We start from the raw sequence: 12,857 nt of genomic DNA, 5'->3' as shown, positions 1-12,857 counted from the left end.
GAAACAGGGCGCGAGTGTGGAGTGTGGGAAATGCTCACAAGACGAGAGACTAGCAGCAAAGATGACAGAGGTATTTTTGTTCCCCTTGGAAGGTGACATAAACTACTGCAGGACACTAGCTTTAATTCTGGACTTAGGAATTCACTATGCAGACCACCCTGAGGTCAAGCAGCTACAGACAGGAAGCACTGCTATGGGGGGACCCCAAGCTGCAGAGCAGCAAGCTGCATCTTGTAAACGAAATGACACGAAGGCACTTGAAATTCTGTGATTCTCTCCCTCTGAGACACAGGCAGTCTTCAGTTGTTCTGCCTGCTCCCAGCCAGCACCATGAGGGAATTATAAGGTGACCAGACCACCGGAAGGTGGGGGTGGAGCGGTGTCCCCAGACCCCAGCATTGTCAGAGCAAGGATTATTAATAAGAGGCTTTCCGAAAGGAGGCTGAACACCTGGGAAAACGGATGTGGCAACGAGGCTCATACATCTCTCCCTAAGAAGAGAGCTTGTGGGGGGGACTGGGGTTTTGAGTTTGGTAGGGAGGCCAAATGAGATGAAATACCCAGAGCAGCTGTTATCAAACCCATACCATAAGTAGCTGCATTTATATCTGTACTATATCATAGTGGTTTACATGTGTGATAACAGCCATAGGGATAAAGGATTAAAGTCCTTTCTATAAAATCTAATTAATAACGTAGGAAAGTGCATAGGACACTTAAGAAAAATGTTCCTCAATAAAATACCATCTATTAAAAAATGGTACCTGAAAAGCTCATTTCCAACTATCTGGGAAAATTCAGCTCTCCATAATGTCACTCTCCAAGGGTTCCAGCTATAGCTAGGTTTCTAACATGTCACTAAATAACCTCACTTGACATGCAGACTGAACTATAGTCACTGAACCACTCTTCCTTGCTAGAGCAAGTGAGTTCTTACTAAAGATGGTGACTCCGGATACTCAGTGGCATACGAACATGGGAAAGACACACACATTGTTTCAAATCACCAGCGGGAACGGGTGCAGTAACACTGCGGCCAGACTGAGTCACAGTCAGCCTCAAATCTGTGACATCCCCGTTCCTGTCCAGTAGGTTTTCTCAGGGGTTGCTTCCTTGGTATTTTGCCTGGTTGAAAAGGGATGGTGTGGTTTGGAAATGCTCTCTGGGCTGCCCCTCAAGGAGGAAACGCTGACACTAGTCCTAGGAATGCTGCTAAGGGGCCCGGGAGGAGACAGGAATACTGACCTTATTGATTTCATGCGGGACATGTGAACTTGTCTCCTTGAGCCTGGATATTGAGCTGTGACAGAGCCCTCCTATCACAGCCATCAACGTATTGAAGTTCTGTAGTTGGTGGAGCTTCTGTGACACAGAAAACAGAGTCACTGTACATGTCTGTTACATGAGACCTTAGATGCTGCCTTTCATCTCTCTGTTATGAATCTTCCTAATTCTGGCCAAAGGCTAGCAATCAGGTATTGCAATTTTCTGTCCATTTCTTTCCTAAGGCTTAATTCCAGACCAGGAGGTCCCAAATCTAGCAAAGCGTCATGTCTTTCTCCTTTAGTTTCAGCTGGTCTGTGGACCACCCTCTACAGCAGTGGCTTCTAACACCCAAAGTACTTGTTTAACACAAAGATTTCTGGACTTAAGTGCAGATGTTCTGATTCCCCGGATCTGGGGATCTGTGCTTTTAATGTACCTTTAGTTAACATCAGAGCAGGTGGCCCATGTACCACACTTTAAGAAACACTGGTCTAGAACATCTAGAGCTGAAAAAATATATCGTTCAACATAATCCTTTATATCCTTCACCCCAAAGTAACCAGACTTTTATTTCTGAGGGCAACACCAATGCCTATATAGGACAGTAACTGGGACAGAGATGCTAGAATCTCTGTGAAATTTCAAATATGTGTTCACAGTATCTGCTTTTCTCTTATGAGATGCCTAAACTCTGCCCCTCAAACACTAAACCCAGCCATTCAACACAACATGGGCTCACAGACCTAAATCAGGCTGGTCCAGCTCCACTAAAACCTGAAATTGCCCTTTCCTTTGCCAATGTGGGCCACATTTGGTAAGACAATGTAGGCTGGTAAGCATCTTCTGAAAAATGTTAAAGATCTAAACAGATCTAACCATATCTTGACCTTGAAGATGGCCTGTAGGGCCCTCTCCATACTGCCCTTGTGTGGGATGTAGAAGAGTCACCGTATCTAGATCTGGGGACAGGTAAAGGTGCACAAACCCCACCAGGAGGTTCACGATGAGAAAGCAGCTCTAATGGATAGACTAGGCTGGGGGAAGAGGGGATAATTTACCTCTTAGCCCAGGCCCTGAAGTCTTAATCCAGTCACTCACCTGAGCCACCTGGATGAACTTGATGAAGACTTCAGCTCGGAGCTGGGGGGTGGGGCGGCTGAGAACCATCAGTTGTACCCACTGGGAGATGCCGTTACACAGGGCAATGGACCGCTCCATGGTAGGGTTCTCCTTCACGCAGCTATTCACGAGGTAATTCTGATAATCGGAGAACTGGGGAAAAAGAAACTCATCAGGACTGCCGCTCCGGTATTCTGGGAGACCCGAGGGGCATATTACCTCTGCTGAGTTGATGGCTAGAATCTGCTAAGGGACAGAGGAGCTCTTGGCTTTCCTCTCCTGCAGACAAGGATGGTAGGAAGGACATCTTTCTTATTCTACCCACAGCATGGTCCCTCTACATCAAACGTCATTAGGCCTAAATGGATGTGTACACATACAAGTTAACCCAAATATTATGTTGAGTAGATAGGGATAGTGCCCTTTTTAAATTCTAAAGAATACAGTATACAAGAAAAATCTCAGTACTAGTTCCAGCTCTGTTGCTGAAGGTAAGGGAAAAAAAAAAGATCATCTCACAAAATCTACTGTGTCACACACTCTTTTTCTCTCTCTCCTAGCTGTTTTCTTAACTTAAAAACGGGATAGGGCTGCCCTGGTGGCACAGTGGTTGAGAGTCCGCCTGCCGATGCAGGGGACACGGGTTCGTGCCCCGGTCCGGAAAGATCCCACATGCCGCAGGGCGGCTGGGGCCGTGAGCCATGGCCGCTGAGCTTGTGCGTCCGGAGCCTGTGCCCCGCAAAGGGAGAGGCCACAACAGTGAGAGACCCGCGTACCGCAAAACAAAACAAAAACAAAAACAAAAAAAACAACAACAGGATAACATCTGTCCTATTTAGGACACGGAATTGTTAATAAGATCAAACATGATAACCTGTGAAAGCACTTTAACTTTTCAAAGTACTACATAAGTGTGAGGTGGTGCTAACAGGATATTATTAACCTCATGATCAAACAGACCTGTTTGGATTTCTCTCTATTCGCCAACTCGAGCAGGGACGAAGTGAGTGGGGCACGTGACACTGGTTAGCTATTATTTGGGGACCACAGCTTCCCATTCACCTGGCCAATGGCATTCACTATGGCTGACAATGAAACAAACAGCAGATGTGAAGCTGGAAATGTCCCAGAAGATCAGTGTATAAGTCATGACTGCAGCTACTGTGTCCCTGTCACAAACAATCCTTCTGCTCAAATAGTATAACAGAGGGATGAGAGTTGGCTCTGCTCCAGTGCTCCCATGTGAGTTTTCAGTGCTGTGCCCCAGCTATTTCCAGCTCTCCACTTCTCAGCTCTGCCCTTTGAGATCAGGTGTGACCACATGACACAGTTTAGCCAGGAGAATGTCAGTGGAAGTGACGTGATGACTTTTTGTTTGTTTGTTTTTTTGCAGAAACAAGGGAACTGTTTTAATAATGATGTTTATATTAGTAATAGGTACATTCCAGAAATAAAGAAAAATCCTCTCGCTGGAACTGTATTGGAACGAATGCTTTTCAGGGAAATTCTTTTAGGAAGTTGAGCACACTATCATTTCATACCCTAAAGATCTTTAGATATTTAGGAGTTGCTGATAGACGTGACGACTTTTGAGATAGAAGAGCCAGTGAATGATTGGCTATGTTGCCTTTCTAGGCTGCAGAGATCGTGGAGATCCATGTCAAGATGAAGCCTCCCACACCCAGGCTCTGAGCACCTGTGGTCAGCAGAGGCGCCTGGTCAGATGTGTAGCAGGAGTGAAAAATAAACTTTTGCTTTGTTAGGGCACTGAGATTGGGTGGAAAGGGTTGAGGGAGTTGTTATCAGTGTACATACCTTAGTCCTGCCTGACTAGTAATACACTGATGAGACGATCTCATAACCTGAATAAAATGAATGCAAATTAACTGAGCCCCATTTTTCTGTGTTGTGTTTGCTGATGGGTGGAGAAATATGAGTAGACCAAACCAACTCCTTAAGAGAGACATATATAGCACAAATCTTACTGGTTCTAAGAAAAAGTTCCCCTGATTCATTCCAGTGAATACATTTATATACCCCTCCCATTCTAAATGTAACATCTTGAATCCACTTGTTTTTTAAAAGAATTATCTCAGTATAATTCTTCCCCCTCCAAAGTATTATAATAATAAGCAGGAAATATCAAATGTCACTCAATTCATAGCAGAGATAAATTTCCCTCCCACCCTACATGGGGAAAACTGTTTAGAACTGTGTAGGTAAAACAAAAAGATCCCCCCAAAAGTCTTTTACAAGGTGACCGTGACATTCAAAAGAAATAAAGATTCAAGCTGATGTCTTCATTTGCAGCTAGAACCCTGCACCGACACTGGGGGAGCACTGGCGCAGAGGCCTTGTTCTGCACTGACTCTTCCCTTCCACCTCCACTGATCTGAGCCCTGGCAGGAAGCAGACAGCCCACAGGCCTGACAGAGCAGTCCTACCAATTGGGCCCCAGTACAGCTCAGATTTCCAGTGTGATAAATGGCTCTTTTCAGTGTCCTTCCCCCGTGACAGGAGAGGCACTGCCAAATGGAAACCCCCCAGGGGGAGCGTTCCAACTGGGGCCTGTGGTTCTGTCTGAGGGGAGCCAGTGAGGAGACTGGAGGTCCCCATGCAGATGAATGCTTGGAGACGTATTTCCAAATTGGGCTGGAGGGGGCGGGGAGGTTCCTGGCTGATTGGCAACATAGCTGTGTGAAAACAGGGAGGCTGTCAACATTATGGGAGAAAAGCTATAATAACCCCTGTAACCTGGTTTGCAGCTCTCCTTCCAAACACAAGCAGCCTCAATTAATTGGTGCTGAGTGACCGAGAGAGGCTTGTGATCCTGGTCTCAGCTCTGACTCTAATAAACTGTGTGACCTGGTCCAAGCCACCCCTAGGCCTCCATCACCTCAGCAGGGAACAGGTACATCTAAGAAATGCATCCAGCAACTAGGTAGTCTCTACTTTTAGAGCAAAGCTCAAAACTGTATCTTTCCATAGCGGTGGGGGCTGAATGGAGTCATTTCTCAGGAAATCATATCGGCCAGTGAGGCTCTGTTGGCAAGTTCTCTTGTATGGAGCCGGTGTTCTTTGGTATCACATATGGAGTTTCAGTGAGCAAGGTCTGTGTCAGCACAGTTTCTCTCTAGAATCGGGTGACTGCTGGGCCATGTCAGCACCACCTCAAGGGTTTAGGTAAATTCGGGGCTAGACCAGTAGCATCTGATTTATTTTGAGATCTCCCACAGCCATCCAAAGCCTATTCTAGAATGAATTCAAGTCCTCTTACAGGACTTAGCCTCATTTGTTTGGAGGAAAATTTAAAAAAACCATTCTGGAAGAATGATTATCGGGCCATGTCAGCACCACCTCAAGGGTTTAGGTAAATTCGGGGCTAGACCAGTAGCATCTGATTTATTTTGAGATCTCCCACAGCCATCCAAAGCCTATTCTAGAATGAATTCAAGTCCTCTTACAGGACTTAGCCTCATTTGTTTGGAGGAAAATTTAAAAAAACCATTCTGGAAGCCTAATGATTATCAGGAATAAAATGTGTGTATGTGTGTGTGTGTGTGTGTGTGTGTGTGCGTGCATGCTGTGTGTACACTCACGTGTGCAGGGTACCATGTGTGCCCACAGTATTGCCACTTGAGCGAGTGGTGGGCTGAGGGAGGTGGGCTTGGAGGATGGGAACGTGCAGCAAAGCAGGAGCAACAAATAAGGCAGCGTGTCCTGATTTTCCCAACTACACAGAGTGATGGGAAAGCCTACCAGCGCTGAGGGGGCCTCTAGGGTTAGGAGGTGGATGGCCTGTTGAATTCCTCTGCTTATTTTCAGAGATATCCCAGGGAGGCTTTTCTCCGGCCCCTCGGGTACATACAGATATCCTCCGGAAGGACTTGAACTCCAGGTAGGTAAGGTGCTCGGAGAGCTCTTCTGGTTCCAGATGGTCAAAGAGCAGGGAGACTTTTCGTTTCTTGCTGGTGTTCGATTTTATCCTTTGAGTCAGTTTCCTGGACCAGTCACGGGCATTGCTTTTGTGGGTAAAAATGAAAGGGAGAAGACAGGGAAAAAGAATAAATCAAAATTGCTTTTTAATGCAAATAAATCCATTAACGCTTCCCACAAGACTATGCAAAGCACCGTTACCTAACTTTCCTTGGTCAAAGCAATGCATTAACAGTTTCCCCACATCAGTTTTTCCTATGGTGGCGACTAGGAAGCTTTGATGGTTTTCCTTGAGCCTTCTGAACGTGCCATGGGAACTGGGCAAAATGCATTTGTCTTAAGTCTGTGGGAAGGACAGAGTCTCGGGCATTGTTCACAGTGTCCTGGCTCCTCTGTGTAGCCCTGGCAGGTCTGCTCTCTCCATGCCTTCTGTGTGTTTCCTCATCTCATGAGGGTGATGGGGACTCTATGTGGTTGGAAATCTCAAGGTAGTGGGGCAGTTTTCATGCCTGAAAAGCACAGAGAACCACAGAGAGGAGATGCCATGCTGGGTAACCATGTGTAGGAACAGGTGGTCACTCTGGGCAGACTTGTGGCATTTTCCTCAAATGTCCCCAGCCACTGAAATGACCAAGGAAGCCTAGCTAACCCTAGAGTTAGCCCCACACACATTTTCTTATAATCAATCCATGTGTTTCTTGTTCAATTTCAATTTCCTACACTAAGGAAGCAAAGAGAAAGCAGGTTGCAGATCTGTGTTTCCCAAACCTGTATTCCTGAGAACCTTGTCTCTTGACAAAAGGGTTCTGTGGTCAAATGAGTTTGGGAAATGCTACAAATTCTGCAGCCCCCTTAGCCAAAGAGCATATTACAGACTCTGAGATGCATTGCAAAAAGGAAGTTCAACTCTCTATTTCTCAAGTATATCTGGTCGGGCAATATCCCACTGACTAATTTTTAAAGAATATACCGTGGAAAATATTGGTAGAGGAAAGTCAGCTAGGGGTGTATTGGGATAAGGAAATCAGGGTTTGAGAACTGCCCTGGGCCCTGTGTGCTGCATTTAAAAAATGATGACACTGTTACTGTAAAACCTTCTTTTACCTCTCAAGTTATTATAATTCTAAGCAAAGAAGTACAGAGAGTCCAACCCGCTATGTAGATTTAATTGGGACTCTGACATGTGATTTGGAAATCATTTCCACACGGCCATGGCACAGGGCACTGAGGGCTCTCACAGTCCAGATTCTGCTCTGCCATTAACTCAGCTAGCTGTGGGACCCCAGACAAGCAAGCCTTGCTGAGCCTGTTTCCCAGGACGATGGATAAAATCATCTTGAAAATATGTTTCAGTCCTAGAATTCTATGTCCTAGGGATCTGTATTATTCTAAAACAAAGGGGCCACATTGTGAAAACCTTAGCATATGATGAGTGTACTCCTCTCCCCAGATTAGGACAGGCATTCATTTTTCCAGAGTGGGACCATCTTATAAATAAGAAATCCAAGGAATAATATGCAGTATTCCTGAGATCCTTTCCATCTCTGCATAGGTCTAAGTGTCTCGTGCAGAACTTTTTGGCCTACCGAATATGTTATAAACCCTTTGCTCGATCCATTCTCCAGCAGTCCCTTCACTATTTATAAGTGCAGGGGCCCTCCAGGCATTAGCTGCTGAAGAGGCACCAATTTAGTCACCACACTTTCAGTTTCTTGGGATTTATATAATTTTAGTCAATATCTGGCTTCTTGATTTCTTTTTCACTGAGACTTCTTTTTTCCTATTCTTGGATATTAGTCACGTACACTGTTATCACCAGGGGGCTTCTCTGCTTTCCTGCTACACGTCAAGCTTTTCTCTTTCATGAGGCCATCTGAACCTGCCTGAGGGCTTCTTGGGGTGGGTAGAGCAGATGTCACAGCAGGACGCAGAGCCTTGCTGAGCGGCCTGGGCTGTATTACAGGAGGGAGGTGTTTTCGAAAGAGGCGTCAAAACCACGACACTCACATTTGAGTTGTGTCAATCAGGCGGCAGTGCAGCTCCTCGCCGTTAGCTTTCACCAGTTCCTGAAACTCTTCCATAGTGCTTGCCAAGCTGGCATCCATTTTAAACATGATCCAGAATTCTGTTATCCAATACCTACATGGTGGGATTTTAAAAACACAAGCCAAAACTGAAGCCAAGGACTCACATTGTGGTGGGTTCTTCCCGCAAAAAGGATTCAGAAAAAGACAGGGGCTGGTTTGTTCTCTATTCCTGGGAATACAGAATCTATATTCTCTATACAGAATATAAGGAGCTGGAGTAGGGGTGGGGGGAAGAGAAGAAAACCACCCACTGACAATCTTCTGCACCCCACATATTAAATGCTATGCTATGATAAGGTGAATCATAATGAAGGAAGCCACTGCAAAGCTTTAGGCACAACCATGTGTATCAGAGAGAATGATAAATAAGACAATGGCAGACAAACCAAACGTCCAAAGATTGGACAATGCATCTGTAAATTACACTTTATTATACCTCAGGATATTACATGGCCATTAAAAATAATGTTTACAGAAAGTTTTGAATGATTAAAGAAGATTCGTATGATTTAAAGTTAAGTGAAAACTATAGGATACAAAACTTTGTATGTATTTTGATCTCTACTATGTTAAAAAAAAACCTACTTTGAAAGAGACAAGGGAAATATACCAAAATAGGTAGTTGGATATAAGTGATTATTATTATAGTTATATTCTTCTCTATATTTTCAAAGCGCTCTAATATGAGCTATATTACTTTTATACTTGGGAATAAAAACAAACAAAATAACCTTTCCCTTATGTCACTTGATACCAAAATGCTGTAAGGTTGACAAAAACATTGGTATAAAATATTAAGCTCAGGCACATCAGAAAAAACTGACTATGCTCTTTGAGGAATTTCCAGTACTAACAATTGCCCTTTCTGGTCTGTCCAGAGGTGTTGTACAGATGGTCAGGAAGGGAAAGGCAGGGAGGACAAGGAAAGAGCTAGAGTCTCTGGCTCTTTCATTTCACCCCACTCCACAAAGTCCCAAATGCATGCAGAAATGTTACCTTACAAAATAGCAGATCTTCAGGCAAAGCCCTGGTGAATTCTTTGCCAAGGCATCCTTATAGGTATGGCTGTGGTTAAGGGAAATGGAAGCCTCTGTTATAGAAACCAAACAACTTTTCATCTTTGGAAGTATTGCTAAAACTACCCTCCCTCCAGCCCCACAAATAGTTTCTTTTAATGTTTCTTCTCTCCCTCGTCATAGGATAAAACCAGCTCAATGTGTGCAGCTGTATGCTTATGAAGGGCAAAGATGGTGACTTTAGCCCACGCTGAAGTCGCTTATGGAAGAAGGCCATGGCATCCCCTCTGCAGAAGTAGGAAGTCAACAGCACAGCAATGCCCTCACACAGGTGACCTGTAAGAAGTAAAGAAGGGGCAAGTGACCTCTGCCCATGCCCAAGACTAGGAGTCTGCTGGAGACAAGCTAAAAAGAAGAGCTTGTTCTTATCTTTTCAGCAACTGATAAAAAATCTGTGCATTGAATTAGAAGAAAGGGAAGGAATAAATATTCAGATATATTGTAATGATAATCAAGGCAATAATAGGAAAATGATAATATATGCCTAGGAAATGTCAGTAGATTGATCTTACAGGCTGTACTAGCAAGTCAGAAAAAGCCATGTGAATGATCCAAATACAACTGGAGAGCACATTAAGGATCAATATCATTCGGAAAATTCCACGAGAATGATGCCATTCTAAGAACAAGAAAGAATAGCAAAGTTCCTCCAAGTTCACGCATCTCTAGAGATATATGGAAAGAATAAGTGTTCACTGTAAAGGTCACAGAAATGCAAAATCTAATCCAGTGATGAACCTGGGTGGTCCTACCCTCTTCCATCAACATACTGAGGAATCAGGCTATGTGGGCTGTGTGCCCCGCAAGACACTGCCCTCTTTCTCCTCTAAAAACCATGTCAAATTAACCACAATCCAGGGCTCTGTGAATTTCAGCAGGGCCCCTGAGAGGAATCCACTGAGCAGCCAGCAGAAGTCTCAGTTAACTGGGGCTGTGCAGTCTTCTTTCAGTGGCTATGCATATTTTAACCCTTGGAAAACTCAGACTTAAATACAGCAAAGTAAAAAACAGTCCACATCATATTACTAATTTTTTTATTAGGAAGGGATCTATGCCTTTTGAAATCTTATATACCTGTAATGTTTAAGAGCATATTAGAATGAGAGTCTTGAGACTTCAATTTGGAATATACAATTAAGGGATTTACACTTGTGATTTTAAATTCAAATCTTACTAAGTTTATGCATAGCTTTGGAACATCTAAGGTAATGTTAGCTTTACTGTTTATCATTTTAATTTACTGAAGTTATAAAAACTATTTAGAATTCAGAAAAGCCTCTGAAGTATTTAAAAAATCTAAAATATAAGATTTAAAATTACAAGTACATACCTATCAATAATTACTTTAAATGTAAATGGACTAAATGCTTCAGTCAAAAGACATGGAGTGGCTGAATGGATACAAAACCAAGATCCATATGTATGCTGCCTACAAGAGATGCACTTCAGATCTAAATAGTTAGACTCTTCAAGAAAAAAAATGGGAGAGGGCCCAAATCAATAAACTTAGAAATAAAAAAGAAATTACAATCAATACCACAGAAATACAAAAGAACGTAAGAGATTACTGCAACCAGTTACATGCCAATAAAATGGACAACCTAGAAGAAAGGTACAAATTCCTAGACATGTACAATCTTCCAAGACTGAGCCGGGAAGAAAGAGAAAATATGAGCACACCAATTACCAATAATGAAACTGGATCAGTAATTAAAAAAAAACAAACAAACTTGCAGCAAACAAAAGTCCAGGACCAGATGGCTTCACAGGTGAATTCTACCAAACATTTAGAAAAGAGTAAATACCTATCAAACTATTCTAAAAAACTGCAGAAGAAGGAACACTTCCTAACTCATTCTATGAGGCCAGCATCACCCTGATACTAAAACCAGTCAAAGATATCACAAAAAAAGAAGATTTACAGGCTAATATCAGTGATAAAAATATGATGAACATAGATTCAAAAATTCTCAACAAAATACTAGCAAACCAAATACAACAATATATTAAAGGAATAATACACCATGATCAAGTGGAATTTATCCAGTGAGTGCAAGGATAGTTCAATATCCACAAATCAGTCAGTGGGATATTCCTCATTGACAAATTGAAGAATATATAAATAAAGAATAAAAATCATATGATCATCTCGATACAGAAAAAGGATTTGAGAAAATGCAACAACAATTTATGATTAAAAAAAACTTGCCATGAAGATGTATAGAGGGAACATACCTCAACATAGTAAAGGCCATATATTATAAGCTCACAGCTAACATCATACTCAATGGTGAAAACTGAAAGAATTTCTTGTACAATCAGGAACAAGACAAGGATGCCCACTCTCACCACTTTTATTCCTAGCCAGAGCAATCAGACAAGAAAAAGAAATGAATCCTAATTGGAAAGGAAGAAGTAAAACTGTTACTGTTTGAAGATGACATGATACTATACATAGAAAATCCTAAACATACCACCAAAATACTACCAGAGTTTATCAAAATTCAGTAAAGTTGCAGGGTACAAAATTAATATATAAAAATCTGTTGCATTTCTATATACTAACAAGGAACTATCAGAAAGAGAAATTAAGAAAGCAATCCCATTTAAATCACATCGAAAAGGATAGAATATCCAGGAATAAATCCAACTATGTAAGTAAAAGACCCACAGTCAGAAAACTTTAAGACACTGATGAAAAAAACTGAAGATGACAGAACAGATGGAAAGATATACCATATTCATGGATTAGAAGAATATTGTTAAAATGACCATACTACCCAAGGCAACCTACAGATTCAATGCAATCCTATCAAAACACCAATGGCATTTTTCACAAAACTAAAACAATTCTAAAATTCTATGGAAAGAAAAGTCCCCAAATAGCAAAACAATCTTGAGAAAGAAGATCAGAGCTGGAGGTATCACACTCCTGGACTTCAGACTATACTACAAAGCTACAGTTATCAAAACTGTATATGGTACTGGCACAAAAACAAACAAGGAGATCAATGGAACAGAATAAAGAGCCCAGAAATTAACCCACACACTTATGGTAAATTAATCTAAAACAAAGGAGGCAAGAATATACAATGGAGAAAAGACAGTCTCTTAAATGGTATTGTGGAAACTGGACAGTTACATGCAAAAGAATCAAACTGGACTACGCTGGACACTATGAAAACTGGACACTATGCACAAAAATGAATTCAAAACTGATTACGACTTAAATGTAAGACCTGAGCTGCCTGGAAGCAGAGAGGCAGCATATCCAAAGGGCTGCCTCCATAGTGTGGAGTTCAGGAATTTGGAGAGCCCTTTGGGGATCCCAGTTTTACCTGAGAGATGTCAACTTGAGAGTTTGCTGAACTTC

The 12,857-nt window shown here is 42.4% G+C and overlaps 1 protein-coding gene across 3 annotated transcripts in view; it reads right to left on the bottom strand.

Annotated features, from left to right (window-relative positions):
• RASGRP1 (RAS guanyl releasing protein 1) overlaps positions 1-12,857 on the bottom strand; it is an 83,985-nt gene that overhangs the window by 18,480 nt on the left and 52,648 nt on the right. For all 3 annotated transcript variants that reach the window (XM_007460191.1, XM_007460192.1, XM_007460193.1), the window contains exons 4-8: positions 9,405-9,467; positions 8,329-8,460; positions 6,254-6,407; positions 2,365-2,538; positions 1,246-1,362 (exon numbers count right to left, since the gene is read on the bottom strand). In XM_007460191.1, the coding sequence (XP_007460253.1) occupies positions 1,246-1,362; positions 2,365-2,538; positions 6,254-6,407; positions 8,329-8,460; positions 9,405-9,467 (640 nt within the window). The remainder of the gene's footprint in view (positions 1-1,245; positions 1,363-2,364; positions 2,539-6,253; positions 6,408-8,328; positions 8,461-9,404; positions 9,468-12,857) is intronic.

This window comes from Lipotes vexillifer, unplaced genomic scaffold, assembly GCF_000442215.2.
Source record: "Lipotes vexillifer unplaced genomic scaffold, Lipotes_vexillifer_v1.1 scaffold408, whole genome shotgun sequence".
Taxonomy (NCBI): domain Eukaryota; kingdom Metazoa; phylum Chordata; class Mammalia; order Artiodactyla; family Lipotidae; genus Lipotes; species Lipotes vexillifer.
The sequence above is the reverse complement of the archived record's forward strand: the minus strand, read 5'-3'. Positions and strand labels throughout refer to the sequence as shown.